The sequence below is a fragment of the Ascidia mentula genome, chromosome 9 (genome assembly GCF_947561715.1).
Source record: "Ascidia mentula chromosome 9, kaAscMent1.1, whole genome shotgun sequence".
Lineage (NCBI taxonomy): Eukaryota > Metazoa > Chordata > Ascidiacea > Phlebobranchia > Ascidiidae > Ascidia > Ascidia mentula.
The window spans coordinates 3,837,796-3,854,876 of record NC_138574.1 but is presented as its reverse complement, the minus strand read 5'-3'; the positions used below and the strand labels follow the sequence as shown (position 1 = coordinate 3,854,876).

General features: G+C 38.2%; 2 protein-coding genes across 2 annotated transcripts; both read left to right on the top strand.

Annotated features, from left to right (window-relative positions):
• The first annotated feature begins 3,269 nt into the window (after positions 1-3,269).
• On the top strand, positions 3,270-11,379 carry LOC145913851 (uncharacterized). The gene is made up of 25 exons (XM_083001614.1): positions 3,270-3,404; positions 3,615-3,726; positions 3,864-4,039; positions 4,345-4,492; positions 4,946-5,133; positions 5,325-5,469; positions 5,649-5,821; positions 6,123-6,261; positions 6,334-6,521; positions 6,835-6,982; positions 7,188-7,316; positions 7,373-7,480; positions 7,551-7,675; positions 7,834-7,980; positions 8,044-8,126; positions 8,367-8,484; positions 8,713-8,964; positions 9,177-9,296; positions 9,351-9,491; positions 9,548-9,657; positions 9,722-9,929; positions 9,988-10,117; positions 10,358-10,518; positions 10,694-10,864; positions 11,147-11,379. Exons 2-25 carry the CDS (start codon positions 3,705-3,707, stop codon positions 11,348-11,350), a joined length of 3,534 nt encoding a protein of 1,177 aa, XP_082857740.1. The 5' UTR covers positions 3,270-3,404; positions 3,615-3,704; the 3' UTR covers positions 11,351-11,379.
• Positions 11,380-13,726: 2,347 nt separating this feature from the next.
• On the top strand, positions 13,727-16,511 carry LOC145913850 (rRNA N(6)-adenosine-methyltransferase ZCCHC4-like). Its single transcript, XM_083001613.1, has 10 exons — positions 13,727-14,181; positions 14,244-14,377; positions 14,548-14,625; positions 14,680-14,808; positions 14,874-15,050; positions 15,121-15,298; positions 15,362-15,623; positions 15,785-15,860; positions 15,957-16,008; positions 16,213-16,511. The coding sequence occupies exons 1-10, from the start codon at positions 14,082-14,084 to the stop codon at positions 16,509-16,511; spliced, it is 1,485 nt and encodes a 494-aa protein (XP_082857739.1). The 5' UTR covers positions 13,727-14,081.
• The last annotated feature ends 570 nt before the right edge of the window (positions 16,512-17,081 follow it).

Genomic DNA, 17,081 nt, shown 5'->3' with positions numbered 1-17,081 from the left:
CTATTATAAGTACAAATTGAAGTTGTTTCTATTGGCTGTAGATATTTATGAACAAAAGGCATGTATTGTTTCACATAGTTAAGACATGTACTGTTTTACATAATTTTTTACGACGCAAGGTAACACTACAGTATGTTGAACCAAACACCACAGATTATGAAAACAAAGATGGTATAATTGAACCAGGACAATGGTTTTCCACAGCAGCATCCCGCTGAGACGCCATTCCACACACCGCTTTGTAATGCAGCTACGGCACCATTTCATACGCTCAAAACAATCGCTCACATGTCAAACGCGGTCACATCACACAGCCACCACTAAAATAATATATGTCCTCTATTTTTAAGCAGTCGCGCTACAATTTCGCATCAATGTGTGCCGAAATGTGCCCAACTGTGCCCGAATTTATGCTCACCGAGCGAAAGAGAGCACATTCTAGAACAGACCGGCACATCCCATCCCAGCACAACTCAGCACGCGCGCACAATAAAACAAACACGGAATCGTCTGTAGTGTAAACGGGCCTTAACACAGCACGTTCTAGCATGCCACATATACATCCTGGTTTATCAAATACGACGTTATTTAATCAAATACTATTTGCTGTACAAATGTGTAGCTCCTAAGTAAAATTGCGTAGTCTACATGGACAGACGTTTACAAATTTATTTTAAATATTCGAGCAAAAATTGTGGTGCATTGAAGTTTTATGGTGGTTTTCTTAACGTTAGTGCGCAATATCTATATATACCGCTGTGACGTCATCGTGCCTTTATATTCTTCCAGTGACAAAATGTGGTTTCGACACCAACGTGTTAAACGGACAACTAAATTCCAACAACTTTCCACAAACTGTCCCACCAAATACACAATGCGGGTGGAATATATACGGCATCACGGTTCCAGTTAAAGAGATGGTGTTTCAAATGATTTTTGATACCGTACAACACAGCAACAACCCAAACGCCGTTTTACAGGTATAAGACTGTGGGTGTATTTATCTTTACTTGAGATTGGTTTTGCTCTGGCCGGATTAGCACCAAAAAGCTGCCTGCTATGTGCATTCAAGTCCAACAAGATTCTAACATTTGGATGTTAAAAAAATTTGAAGTAAACGTACAGATGTTAATAAGCATTGCAATCTTGGGAGAAACAGTTCGTTTTTTGTATGTTTATGAAGTGCCGTTACTGCAAAAGTGACAAGTCAGGTTAAACAGACAAAATTTTACTGTCATCAAGGTATATGACAAACATGGCTTTCTGGCTGATTTGTACAAGGACTCGTATAGAGATTTTGCAACAGAAAATGTTCTACGGGTTTACTACAATTCCGGTACAGCTACAGGAAACCCATTCAAGGCGACTTACCGATACCGTGGTAAGAATTAACTTTTATGTTAAAACATACATTTAATTGAAGTCTGTACAAACTGTGGTAGATTTTTTAGAAACGTCCGGCGAAGTCCATGTATTTAGCGATGAAGTGTCAAATTCGCATTTAAGTGGTAATATGTACAGTTTGAGAAATTATGAGTCTTCTTTTGTAGTCTGCCAACAAACGCTGACGGCAACTACGATTTCTCAAACCATAACGACACCAGGATTTCCATTTTTCCGACCCACAAAGTCCACTTGCAAATTGACAATCAATCCATCTAATCCGATGAGGAGTATCCAGTTAAAGATTTCGGGAAATCCAAATTTAAACACAGATTGTTGCAGTGGAGTCACGGTAAATTGTCAACTAAGCTACAGTTAATTGCAAACCAAGAGACTGCAACGTATGCCGCAATAGGTATCGTTTAGTTTAGGCCTAGTGTTCCTAGATAAACCTCACTTTAAAGTTTATGGTCCTTGAGCCTTGGGCTAGAATTTGGCAATCTCCTTTCTTCTGGTTTCGAACTAATCTATATTCTAATTTGTATATACAATTGTATTCTTACCAAGTGCCAATATAAAGACACAAGTCAGACAATGTTAACTTCAATCCTTTTCACATGAGCAGTTTACGTGACAACCGATAGAGTATAGAATGCCAGCCACATCACTTGCAAAAGCAAACGATGGTCAGAGTGGAAAGAGAGAAATGATTCCCAGAACCACTCAGAAAACTTTTACCAGTATTGATTTAGTTCTTGTAAGCATTGTGACATCATCTGCCTCATGTTCATATGACATATTTTGTTTTAGGTTTTTGAAGGTTCATCTCAAATCGGATATTACGATGTAATTTATGAAACAATTCTGATGGTCGCTCACAAACTTCCAGTAAAAGTTGACTTCTCTTCTGAAAGCAGAGGTTCTGGCTATACCGTTGTATATAGAGAAGGTATTACAATTTCGCCACTAACTGATAAAACGCCTTTACCATAGTTTTATAATTGAGTGGGGGAAAATTAATCTAAGGCATAGCCTTTACAAACGAGCACTGACTTGCATAAAATTTCCAATGTGCTTTTCAGTACCCACCTGTGGATATTCAACAAATACCACAAAAGGAGTAATTTCTTCACCTAACTACCCCCAAAACGCGGATCCAAACTTGGTGTGCGGTTGGACATTTTATCCCCCACAAGGGATGAGTGGATCTCGAACTCTTGTTATAAGAAACCCTTTACAGATCGATCAGGCCAACAACATATTTGTGGTAATCCCTCTTAAAACAAATGTATTACATGTTATTTGTACAAAAGAGCCATAATAGTCAATGAGAGCTGCGGAGTGGAGTAAACATACTGTTTCCACATGTAAGGTCCAGTGACTGTGACTAGTCCATCAGCCAGCCCAGCCACCAGCTGAACTGATGAGACCTTACAGGTGGAAACAGTGTGTACATAAACTTTATAATATAAATGCAAATACTTTACCTTTCTGTAGGTTTATGCTGCAAACGTTATCCAGCGCCTCCTGAACAACACACCCAATGATCAGTTATTCACTGCGGATAGAACACTTCGTGTCTACTTCAAAACTGCAAACCGCTCTCATTCCAAGGGCAGGCTGTTGGGCGAGTTTGACATAAAAGGTTTGTGTCTTTTTGGCTAAAATTTTGATGAAGGTTTTGCTTTATTTTTGACCAGACCAGAATTCGATCCCTTGATATCCCGCCAACGAATCTCCGTCAGTTTTTCTTCTTAGCATAAGGGCCGGGCGCTTAACCGATGTTGCCAACTGTTTTCTTGTTTTTAAGGATTTAATTTGTACTTACGACAGCTTGTGGAGGATCATTTCACGCAAACGCCACAGATCAACTTATGAGCTCATATGGACTGCCTCCTGACGTGTTACACGTAAACCCGAATTTTGGTTGCAGTTGGTCAATCACCGCTGATCCGCCTAACAATATTTACATCAAAATTTTGCGACTGCAAGACCTTCATGGAATATACACTGACGTTTCGGTACATTTAAGTTGATATAGTTTAAACTTGATCACAAGCCAGATAAACAATTGACTTAAATCAGCCCAATACAAGTGTATGTCACATTGGTTCTATCTGGTTCTTGGCAATTTAAATCAACCCTTTCTAAAACCTATTGAAAACTGAAATTGACAAATTTTATCCTTCAATCGACCTTATCTTTGCGTCGGACACATAATTATTTTGCAGATTTCTGGCCTTTATCGTCGAACTGAGGCAATCAACCAAAGCTTTGTCATTCATTCACAAACTGCTCCTATATCTTTCACAGGTGCTTCAATGTCTTTTACATTCTCGCAAGGTCAGTTTTTGCACTTTATACTATCGCGCTATGTAGATTTAACTTGATCGCAATGCAACACAACACTTGTTTTTGTTTTGGTTCGATCATCCTAACAAAAACGCCGATTAACTTTTACTGCTTATTTTACTCTGTAGTGGCACCATGCGGACGAGACATCGAGGATCTCAGCGGCGAATTTTCGTCGAAGGAAATCCTCATTTCAAATCAATCTCGAACTATTTGCGGTTGGAACTTCATTAGACATGCGCGCTATCCTCTAACTCTGACCCTGAAAATTTCCAATTCATCTTCAATTACGTCAGCATTAAAGGTTTGCTTCCCTGTGAACGTTATGTGCATGTTAGTGAAACAATCATTTTAACTGCTTATAAATAACCGTTGCAACCGATCATGCGACTTTCTTTTGAACTTATCTTTTAGTTGTTAAATTTCGCCGAACATGCGGCTTAAAAACCTGTAATTAAGACACAATTCCAAAACAAAAATACTAAAAAAACGTCATTACAAAGTGGTTAGGAATACAAAATTAAAGCATTCGTCCCTCAGGGGTCAGAGGTAAAGACAAAAAAGGTTTGGAATGTTTGACAAACACTGATCTGAATGCTTTGTGTACAGGTTTTAACAGCAGGCAACAGTAAGTCGATGGACGTACATGCAGGACAAACAGCAATATTTCACGATTCCAAACCGATCCAAGTATTCCTTGAACTCGACAACACAATCATGGAAAGGATCGTCTTCAATGCTTCTTATAGTTTAAGACGTAAGCGTAGAGCAAGGCCGTGTTTCAATTTTATTCAGGACAGAGGTCGGCAAATATTTTATTTAATTCTTTGATCCACAGGACAACCAAAGTTCACCCAAAACTGTTTTGTTTTTTTCGCATTGTTCTTCTTGCATGAACTTGTAGCCACATCAGTGGTAGAGTTGCCGACCTCTGGTTAAGATTATAATAATCAACAAGTCGGTATTAATTGATGACTAAGTTTTACAAACTATTGCCTTTAGCTTGAATGTGGTAAGACAAATTTAAAAGTCGATCACATTTATTGTTTGTTAATTTGTTTACCAACAAATTGCATATCTTCACACATCAATTCATTACAACAGTCTTATACCGACTGCAGGAAAAGAAATACGTCTCATATATGTAGAACAATCCTGTTTAACACGATATTTTTATGGCCAGCTTATACTTGACCGTGTGTTTTTGAAGCATGTGACAGAAGTTTAAACATCACTGAGGCGAAACGGTACTTCAATGATATGTCGAACAGCCTACTTTACTACCCCGCTTTACGTTCCTGCTCGTACACCATCTCATCACCTGGCATTCGAAACAGTAGTATGTACATTAAAGTGCATGATTTGTATGTTGACCAGAACACAACCAATACAATTGAGGTGAGAAAACAAGAACGATTGTTATTAAATACTATCAGTTTATATTCCACTTCGGGGATATAAGTGTGTTTTTTGGATACATGCGTTGTTTGCGCATTTACTATTCAATAGGTTTTACATACTAACGCGATGTCAAAGGGCTGTGTCAAACATATACAAAAAATCATCTCAAAGTCAAAGAAATTTTACAGTTTCAAGAAGACGGAAGTGACATACAGGTGCCACTTGGGAAAGGACAAGATGTCAACATCGTCATAAATTCTCCGGAAGTTAGAGTCAGATCCTTCTTACAACGCAGAAACGCCCAGTTGCCTTTTCGCATTGACATAGAAGAAGGCAAGCGATCGTTGATTATTTTATGTTTCCAATAATAATTATTAAACGACTATTAATTAAATAAATTAAATTAAGTTTTTAAATACTTTCGCACAAAATCTATGGAATTATAAAAAGTTACATCAACTGAACAAAGAAAATGTCCAAGTTATCCAGCAAAATAATACACTTCTTTTTAGTTCCCAAGTGCGGCAATACAGAAATAATCACAACCGGAAGAATCATCAGCTCCCCTGGATTTCCGGATTTTGCGCCTCGCGGACTTAAGTGCGGTTGGACGTTGACTGCAAATAACAGCTTTCTGGCCCTTACGATGCTGAGTTTAACTTTGTCTCCAATGGATAAGCTTGAGGTGAGTAGTGATGAAAGAAGCTAAAAGAAACAAACTGCACTTTTTGCTGTTGTTTTCTATTCTATTTGAATAAGCGATACCGATAATGCCTGCAAGCACACGTGTATATTTAGGAAAAACGTCAAACGAATGACTTAGAATTATTTTACAGGGGTTGTTGTGTCATGTTTGGCTTCTGCTTAAAATCTTGGTCGAAACCTTTATATTAAACGAAAAAAAATTCTCTAATAAACGGTGAAACCAGCAAATAACAGCTTATCGATGTTGCTATGCTGGCAAACCATAACACCAATATATACAGATATACACAAAGACAAACCGATTTTACAACACAAGCCAATTTCTTTCGGCAACTTTGCCGTTGACGTACACAATGCGAGTGTACTTTGAAACTAACACCCAAAAAAGTAGATTCTCCGTCAACATCACCAGACAATCGGGTAACGTTGGCATGCATTCGTGAATAAGGGATTCAAAGTAATTAAACTGTAACCTATCGTATGGACTGGCAGTTGATCGGAAAAGTTGTGGGAAAAACCTTACTGCCTCGCCCTACTGGCAAGAAATATCTTCAAGGGGATACCCCTACGTGCACCTCGATAACCTGAACTGTTTTTGGAACATCAACACAACAACACCTGGAAAGGAGGTGCATATGAAAGTGGACGTCCAGATTACCGATTCCCAGTCTTGGCTCGAGGTACTCAAAGTTTTATTAAAACATCGTTGTATTTGCAGCAAATTAATAAAACCAAATTGTCACCTCTTGCTGAACACACAACCAAACGGTTCCCAAATATTTATTCTATTAAAATGTTATCTGATTAAAGCGATGGGGTCAACTTGGCAGAAATAAAAAAAAATTATTAATTTCGGAAAAGCATTTCGAAATCTCGTGGCATTGGCTTTGGCAAATGTTTAATAACAAAACACTTCACCATCCAGGTTAGCCATCAGAAACGTTAAAATAAGCGCTTGGCAAAATAAATTTACAATTTTTTATCACCTTTTAGATCAGGCGTTCAGACGGTCTGCAACTTTCGCGTTTACAGGGAAATCAAAAAGAGTTTAAAGTATTTTCCAAACCAGAAGTCACGGTTTCGTTCGTTACTGGCCGTCATTCCAAAAGCAGCGGAGGGTTTTTGCTCCGCTATAGAGAAGGTTGGTAGTACAGGTATAACTGTAACTCAACTTTTCAGCCCAAACAGGGTGTTGTAGATAATTCCAAATCGGCTCTGCGGCTTGTAGCATTTTCCAAACTATACATCCGATAACTTTACTTGTTGCAAGAACCGTATTAGTTGCAAGTCTCACCTCATTTCGTCAAAAACAGATCTGACAAAAAGTTTGTTTTTTTTTAAACCAGGAAATCCAAATATCTGCATAAACTCTACGTGCCACAAAACTTTGGCAACTTGCACGCCACTACAAGACAACAGTGCATACACCTGCGCATGCGCAGTGGGGTACGAAGGGGACGGATCAATTTGCAATCGTACGTATACCCCTTTTTGTACACAAGTATTGTTGTAACGCAAGAATTTGTTATAGCTTTCTGCAAAGAAACCGTGTTATACGACACCGCAACATACAGTTATTACAACTTTGAACGTGCGAGCATCGGAGAATCAATTTTGTCTGCTCAAAAGTGTCGAGACGGTAAAAAAGATTTACGAAACCACATGTATAAACTTGTCATGATTTATTTTGTGTATAACCGGAATCGCAGGGAGAGCAATCGCCTCTGCAGTCTGCTCAAGAAATCTGTTGAATCATCAAATTACTTCATTCGCAAATCTCCACAGTTTGACTTGTGCAACAAATATATCAACTGTGGTCGCCAATATTTTGAAGGTTTGTTGGATTAAGTAAACAAATGCGCAGTAAAGCGTTATACAGCTTAGGAAACATTACAGTGTATAGTTTCATTTGTAAGGTGTCTGTGTATTTTTGCACGAGAAAAGTGCAGAAGATTTTCGCAGAGCAAGTTCTAAAGAAATCCTATCTTGCAGCAACCAACGACTACAGAAGCAATCACATCGTCCTTAACCAACTTAAGACTTGTCACTTCATCCACAACTACGAACCTAAGCGCAGAGGAAACGGCAACAGTTGCAAATACACTTCTCCAACTGAGTTCAGTCAGTTCAAAAGTAAAGGTATGTTGTGTAAATGATGCAGATTGATAAAAGCTTTTCACAAAATGAAATATGTGCATGTAGATTACCAAACAGAATCTTCTTGATATCCTGTTGGTGACCAACCAAGTCTCGGCGTCTCTGGCAAACAAAGAAAAGGCTACAAAGTATGTTGAAACTATATTTGTTACCACGTGGTTTAAATACAGCCCTTAAGCTTATTTCAAACATCAAAATTGAGTCGGGTTTATTTCTTTTTGGCAATCGGCGCAACATATTAAGTTTTATTAAATATACAATTCATTTATTTCCTGATAATTTGTGTTGTTATTTGATGAAGCAAAAATTTGACTTTGTAACCAAAAGCAAATAACTACTATAAACGAGTAAATCATTATTGGTCAAAGGAAACTAAAGGAGCAAAAAACAACTCTGGTCAAGGTTTTGCAAGATTTCACAGACCGTGTACAGCTTCCCGGAAATAGAACATCACTTAACCTAAAGACAAAGGATATCACGATACAGGTAAAATAAGTTTTTGAGAGCAAACTATAATAGGGTAAAAAGCATTGAGATTCACTGGCATCGTAGGCAAGGCTTTGCTGGATCACCCATTCCTAGGGACAATCGAAGCGAGATCTGAAAAATTAGCTCCCGGTGAGGTTTGAACTCACGATCCTTAGAGTGGACTAGCACTCAGCAGTTGAGGATAAAATGCTTCGTGTCACGTTTTAACACACACTGTTACTGTAGATCGAGGAGCAGAAGCCCACCGCTGGTCATTACTCTGACGTTTCTTTCTCCCCCCTTTTAACATCGGGAGTCCCTTACGAGCCTCCCATCAATTTCGTGATACCAGCAGAGTTGTTGGAAATGGCAGCAACGTCTATTGGTTTGCGGCAAGATCGCCCGAAGCGGAATGTGAAAGAGGAGCCGGTGCGCGTATCCTTCGTACTTCACACAACCAACGCACTTTTTCCGACTGTGGATGACGAAATTAGCGAAGTACGACTTTGTTTTAAATTCAATTTTGTTCAAAGTTTATGCGGAAATTAAATGTACGTAATTTACTCTGAAACAAAGAACTAATTGCACAAATAACATTTTGGCATTCAGAAATACGTCATTACGGTCAACCAAAGTTATTACAACGTACGAAAAAGGGAACCAATATAAAATGAGGCAATATGTGATGTGTAAACCAACATATTTTTCAGGTAATAACGGCTCGCATTAAGGATTTCACCATTTCGAACACCGAGGAGATAGTGAACATTACTTTCAACAACCGAACCAAACGACAGGGCGGAGTTCGCCATGAAACAAATCGCTTAAAGGTTTGAAGTCAGTGTAGACTGAGGAAAAGGTTGAAAATAACATCTTTTTCATAGGAAACAGTCACCAGAACACAATGTGTGAGCTTGGATAAAGATCAATTCCGCTGGGTTCCAAACACCTGTGTGTTGGTGAGCGGCCCAGACGGGGATCCAAGGTTCCACTGCCACCAACTAGGACACTTCGCGATGATCGTTGTAAGTACTATCTGTCAATATACGTAGAAACTATTTTAACGATATTTGCTTTGAAGAAATCGGTTGTGCTTCCGTCAGCGCACGCACTTCACATCGCTACATACATAGGATGCGGTCTGTCTATCGCTGGCCTTGTGCTAACGTTCGTCATCTACATCAGCATCAAGTGAGCAAAGCTAATGTCTTCCAGGTTTGAAACCGAACCAGAAATTTTGACCCCATGTTTGCAGAGAACTGAGAGCAAAGAAACCAACTCTCTTTCTTCTAAACATCTGCGTATGCCTTCTTGTGGTAAACGTTATCTTCTTAACCAGCGCTGGAAACATTGAAAATAGGATAGAATGTTACATTTCTACGGCATTCCTACAGTATTTCTTACTAGCCACATGGTTTTGGATGAGCGCTAACGCCTACGACCTTTACAATGCTCTGGTGAAGGTAGATAATCTGAGGTTTTCCGATTTAACCTTCAGACTTTACGTTTACGTGTTTGCAGGTGATGAGCACATCATCGGACAAAGTTCGCATCACGTCTGTGCTGGTATCGTACCTGGTACCTCTGATTATAGTGCTGGTAAACGCCTGTGTCACGATACTTAAATACGATATTCCCAGATACAGGCCAGGTAATAACAATCAAAACATACGTCGATTACATTTTTTGTGGACTAATGAGAGTCTATATTGTATTCATTTATTTATTGGTTTATTTTTTTGCCCAAAAACGACAACAAACATTACAGTGAGTAAAAGAGATGGTGCTATCTTTTATTTATATGTGTGTTGCCTTTCTGTTTTTCAATGGTAAAAATGTGCGAAACTTTCGTTTGTGCGGTACTTTATTGTGACAGAATTCTTGTCTGCAGATGACAATCTGTTTATATCATCGTATCAAGCAAGACACATGTGTTGGGTGCATCTGAGCTCTCTGCATTATGGATTCCTTTTGCCCGTCGGTCTACTGCTTGCTTTCAATCTTGTCTTGTTTGCAATTGTGTTTAGCAGTCTTACGTGCAAAAAGCAGAAGGTTAGCTACACAGAACACTTCTCAGCCATGTGTAAAACGACATACATTTCAATAAGATTTAAAATACAATCTGTTTGCATGTGAAAATTCGCACAACATGTGAAGTGGGTTTAACATATGAAATGCAATTTCAATTTATGCCGAGTTGTTTTGCTGACAACCGTTACTTTAACAGATTCGGTCGTCCGCACAAAAGCGTACGAACTCCCAGGATTTCATGCTTGCAATAACATTGATCTTGATGATGGGTCTAACATGGATATTTGGGTTTCTAATGTTGGTTGCTGATGACGTAACATACCAATCGATCATGGCATGGCTCTTTACAGTTGTAAATTCCCTACAGGTAATGCATAAATATTTGTCGGAAAAAGCCAACTAATTTCCGAAATATTTTTTACTTATAAGTATAAAATTATTCGCACATAATTCTTGTCGGTTCCTCAAGTACCTCTTTGATAAAGTCCATGCAATTTCCGATACGTCATTTCGTAACCAGCACATTATTGATCGATCTACGTATGCATAAATTTATTCGCCTTAAAACCCTCTTAAACCACATTTATCTCTAACTCAATGGCAATAATGGATAAAATTTGACACATTAACGCGCATTATCCTTGTTTAGGGATTTTTTATCTTTCTGTCGAACTGTATTCGCCACCCAAATGTGCGAAGTTTGTGGCTACATCCTATATTGGAAAAGCTTGGATGCGGAAGACGCATAAGAACTTCTTCAACTGCCACCAACTCCAAGAGCGGTTCGGATGAAACTGGACAAACTCGCACTAAAGGAAAGCAACGTTCTGAAGCAAGCCAGTCAGCTATGTAGAACAAACATAGTACCTCATTGTTGTCAGGCATTGTAAGTTTAAAAGAACAGATTACTTAGATGACAAAAGTTACTTAGATGTTATTGTTTCTCACGTCTTTCTTGCGTTTTTATGGTGTTGTGTGTACATGGTTAATTTCTCGTCCATAATCCAGAAGAAGTTTCGCCGGATGGTAAAAATCAAACAACATTGAAGGCAAAAGTCATAGGAACGTGTCGATGTGATATCTCTATATGCCATAGAATCATGCAATACAAACTCCTGTTGTATTAATATCTGTGAAGTTTGAAATATGCAGATAATAAAACATGTAATTGTTGAGAAGCATGTTATCCTTCAAAAAAAGGGATTTGTAGTGATGTACAATATCAATAGAAACTTAGTTCAAAATATCGTCAAAAGAAGTTCTATAGACATTGAAGAGGAGCGATTGCAGTTGAGCCTACAACAGCCTAGCTACGTAAGAAACAACCTGCTCACATGAGTAAGATGAGTTAACATTTTTGCGTTTTTAGCGTCTTCTTCTATAAACTTTGTGTATCCGACACCAATCAGGTAAAAACAATCTTTTTTTTGAGATGGATAAAACGTACGGCAGCAGTCCAAATGAAACCACAAGAAATGGAATCGTGTGGAATCACCACAGAGTGGGTGGATTCATCTTTACGTCCCCCACCAACACACAAGCAAATGCAATTTTATTATATAGTGACACTGGTCAAAGGCGCCCGCGAGGCATGTCAGACCAACAAGTTACAACAGTTTAGAGCCGAGGTTACAGAGTCAAAGCGGTCGTTGTGAAAAGGTTTGTTACTACTTTTGGACCCGTTTGAGTTGTCCTTTTGTAGGTGGGAAATAAGTCACAAATATAAATAATGCTAATATTACGTTTTTCATATTAATATACAGTGTGTTTGTTACACGGTGTAGCCTATAGGCTACACATTCGAATTCGATCAACTTACGGGCTGTCCGGTCCATTTTTTTTTTTGTAGCAACACGCATGTTTCCCTACTTAATTCTTTACACATTTGGAACACATACGGACCGAAGACTGCAGACGGTGTTAAGCTTTCCTGTCGGAGCTCCCACAGGCTTTCTGGCATCCTGCTGGACAACACATTTTTTCTGTCACTTTGTTACAAAACGCCCATTTTCTAATCCTTCGACAGCCAAGCCCAGTCTAGGCTAGTCTGGTCTACGCTCTTCGTCGCTCGACCTCTCTCGGCCCTGTTGTTATTCTTGCCATCGCGCTGTAAACGTTCGCACGTTCTTTTAATAGTTAATTCGCTGCAATTCAATCACGTGTTAAACGCGCTTGAAACAAATTAAACTTAATTAAGCCACCTGGTAATTGCAATCGTGTGTTTCCATTAATCCAGTGCAGCGTACAAATAGTATTCCCTAGTCGCTGCTTTGCTGAATCTAAAGTCTGTTTGCGTGTTCTTGCTGATATAGACTACTGAATTGAAAGCTCCGTGAACAGACTTCTTTATTAATGGAAACACACGATTGCAATTACCAGGTGGCTTAATTAAGTTTAATTTGTTTCAAGCGCGTTTAACACGTGATTAAATTGCAGCGAATTAACTATTAAAAGAACGTGCGAACGTTTACAGCGCGATGGCGAGAATAACAACAGGGCCGAGAGAGGTCGAGCGACGAAGAGCGTAGACCAGACTAGCCTAGACTGGGCTTGGCTGTCGAAGGATTAGAAAATGGGCGTTTTATAACAAAGTGACAGAAAAAATGTGTTGTCCAGCAGGATGCCAGAAAGCCTGTGGGAGCTCCGACAGGAAAGCTTAACACCGTCTGCAGTCTTCGGTCCGTATGTGTTCCAAATGTGTAAAGAATTAAGTAGGGAAACATGCGTGTTGCTACAAGCACACCCCAAGTGAAAAGTTGATGTCGTATATTTATATCTAGGCAAGCATCGGTAATAAGCACGAATTTGTTTGTATTTTGAAACTTGAATGTCGACTATGTGATGTAATCCTTAATATAAAAAAATAAAAATAAAAAAATTAAAAAAATTGTGTGCATTTTCCAACCGGGTATTTCCCAGTTCCCCAGAAGACACCACTTCTGCTCAGGGTTGCCATTTGGCCGTCTTCACGGCCAAATTCCAGAAATTTGGCCGTTTGAAAATCGGCCTGGCCGCGAAAAAATCGTTTGGCCGTAAGGCAGATATTTGGCCGAATTTGGCCGAATTTCACCTGGTACTATATAAATCCACAAAAGGCATTGCTGGTTTCAGGTTATCAATAGATTTGTGGACGATTGTGTTGTCATAAATATGTCTCCGAAAAATTGTTACGTCATAAACCAATCTTGACTGAGTTTGTAAAAAATTATGCTGCAACCGTAATGCTTTAGCAACATAACCGGTTTTGAAACCACTGATAAGCATGTAGATAACAGTGTTTTAAACATACAATTTACGAATTTATTTCCGGCTATATAGTCGTTTCTGTAGAAATCATCAAACTTTTAACGTGATTTGGCCGAATTTTGGCCGTAAGAGAAAAAAAAATCAAAAAAGTGATTTGGCCGAATTTTGGCCGTGAGAGAAAAAAAAATTGGCCGTCAAGTGTTTTGACCATCTGGCAGCCCTGCTTCTGCTTCGTGGTCGATCGATTTTTGAAAGAAAGCGTTTAAGTCATTTTTCTTTCGTCCTTGTTCAACCAGACAGACTGTTCGTCAGATGAAGAACTGATTTTAAACTTAAAAATGCTCAAGCGGAATTTGGACCGGGGCAATAATGGCGGAATGGGGATTGAAGTGAGATTTTTTCAGGGCTGGTTTGACAAAGCTCCAAAATGTGAACATGGTTAGTTAGCCTTCTGTTATTACTTTTAATATCATATTATGTTGTAATTGTTTCATTTGCAGGCCCAATGTTACTATTTGAAAGATATATAAAAGGCAAGCAAGCTTCTTCATACTATGCATGTTCAGCAAACAGGGATCACAAACATTGTTCCCAGTTACTTTTGGAATGTGACGATTTAAAAATAAGTCCTAAGGTATGATGTTAAACATCTCTGTGCACTTGCATAAATTCATCTATCTTATATGAAAAAACGTTTTATACTCCGCACACATTTTAACATTAGTAACTGGCTGTGCACTCAAAATTGTTTGACTGTCATGTAATAGAAAACAAATCATTTTATTAAAAATTTCCTTTAACTAGAAACACTCCTTGGTACTCCATGAAGACATTCACACAATCCAGCCGGAAAACAGACACTACTGTTACCAATGTCAACAGGTACTTCCAAAGCTGTTATTAGTTGATTTATGCATTCACAATGTGCAACTTTAGTTTCTTCTGGACAAAAGTCAGTTGAAACAACATGAAAATCACAAACTAATAAGAAATATTAGTGACACAGACTTGCTACAACCATCAACACTTTTCATCATCGCCAACCAGAATGACAAAGTTCACGCAGTAAGAATGTTTTGGACTCAACAAATTTTCAGAAATTTTACTCTCACTCTTAATTATTTTTGCAGCAATATTTTTTAAGCAAACGGAGCACTAAATTCCTACAAAGTTGTATGGAAACCATTAAAACCACACATGTTCTTTGTATTGGAATGCCAAGAATACATGAATCAATTCAACTATCATCTCCTGATGCTTCTGAAAAAACTATTAAAAGTATATTGCTGGACATTGATCCAAGATATGTACGCTAATTGTCGAAAAATGCCATAGAAACACTAATGGAAGATTAACAACTGTAAAACTCTTGTCTAGGCTTCTTTCTGGAAACAGGACAAATTTTTGCAGTTCAATATGTTTAATCACTATTTTTTTAATCAATCCAGTCAAAATGTTTTGCATGAGTTTATAAAAGATGCCTCAAAAATGGGCAACCAGTTATCGGTAGTATTGGACCCTCCCTTCGGAGGACTTGTTGACTGTATTGCAGAATGTATGTGTCTGTTAACCTTTTTTCTTCTTGTAGTCGATAAACAAAAAATCCATTCATTTGCAGGCCTTGGTTGGTTGCAACACCAAATTTCCAAGCTTTCCCCAGTCATGAACACAAGTCCAAAAATATTTTGGTTGTTTCCGTACTTTATGGAAAGCCGCATTGTTGCAAGCTTGCCTCACATGACCATGATGGACTATTGTGTGGATTACGAAAACCACAAAAAGTTTAAGAATTCCCCAAATGGAAGAAAGTCGTCTCCTGTTCGAATTTTTACCAACGTTGAGAATAGATTACTAAAACTACCCTTGGATGAAGGATACAGGTGTGATTTGTATTATGGCTTTACTCATAAATAATTGTATACATATTTTTGTATTTAATCTTATAGTGTTATTAATAAGTGTGCAATACATATTTCACCATTTTTTGTATTACAATTTTTTTTCTCATTGCAAACTATTCTAGAGTTATGTTGTTTGCCAGATTCTGTGACAAGTGCAAAAGATATGTTTCACAAATGAATACACACTGCTTAAAATGTGGTACATGTCCATCGAAAGTACGTCATTATTTTGGATTCTGTGAAATTTTTGTTTTGTTGTTGTAATATATATTTGCCAACTTATAAATATACAAAATGTTGGGTGTTTTACAGGATGGCAGGACTTACATTCACTGTGGGAGTTGCAGAAAATGTGTTAAACCGGGTAAGTTTGTGACATGTGCCAATACAACTATGCAAAAAAAATGTTTTTTTTCTTTTTTTGATTCACAACCCTGATAAGGTATGTTTAAGTTGGTAGGAAATGATCCTACTCTGTGTTATGAACTGATTTTCTGCAGAAAAAACATTTATTTATTTAATGCTACTTCCTACCTGTTAAATATTTTTATTTGTGTTAAATTTGTAGGTCGGAAGCACTGTTCAATTTGTGAGCGATGTGAACTTCCAGATCATACTTGTTCCCCAAATTTTGAGCAAGTGGGATGTCACATCTGTGGACAGATCACACACAAACGAAGGGAATGCCCTCTAGTAAAAAAGCCAGTACCTCCTTCTGATGAAGACACAAACCTTGTAGCATGTAACCCCAAGACAGAGGGTAATTCATGTTTGAGAACTCCGAGTAAACGTCGAATAATATACAAACACAATCCCTCTCATCACAGAAAGTTTAAACGCAGTCGGGTATTAATAAAGACTTTATGACACAATATCTGCGTCTTGATGTACAAAACACAGTTTAATAGGTATGTGCCAGACTGAATCTTTTCTTTGTTGGTATATGAGGTAGCAATGATGGAAAATTTGTCCATTGACGAATGGTAGCCAACTGATGCTGCAAATAGGCATTGGGACAGAGTTATTGCTTTTATCACCATTTTATATTTTCAACAAAACCATGATGAAACGTACTGGTTGGGTCCTTGTAGGAAGATAAATAAGAATGTTGTTGTCAAGTTTACCATGTTGGTTGTGTTGGGAGTCAATTAACTATTTTTGACATCAGCTCTTTGAAATCACCTACTAACTTTTTCTTGGGTTAAAACAAAGAAAGATCTATTTGTTTACACACCCCAATAATTGAGAATGTTGAACTGAGGGGATACAACTTCAGCTGATCTTAACAGTCTGCCAATACATTATATGGATTGTTTTAAGTTGTCCAGTTTGGGCATTGCATCGAGCTACAAGGATCTCCAGTAAGAAACCAGTAGCCACCCAAAACCATCACATGAGACTCCTATGCAACCTTGGAGAAATTGACAAATATTCGCA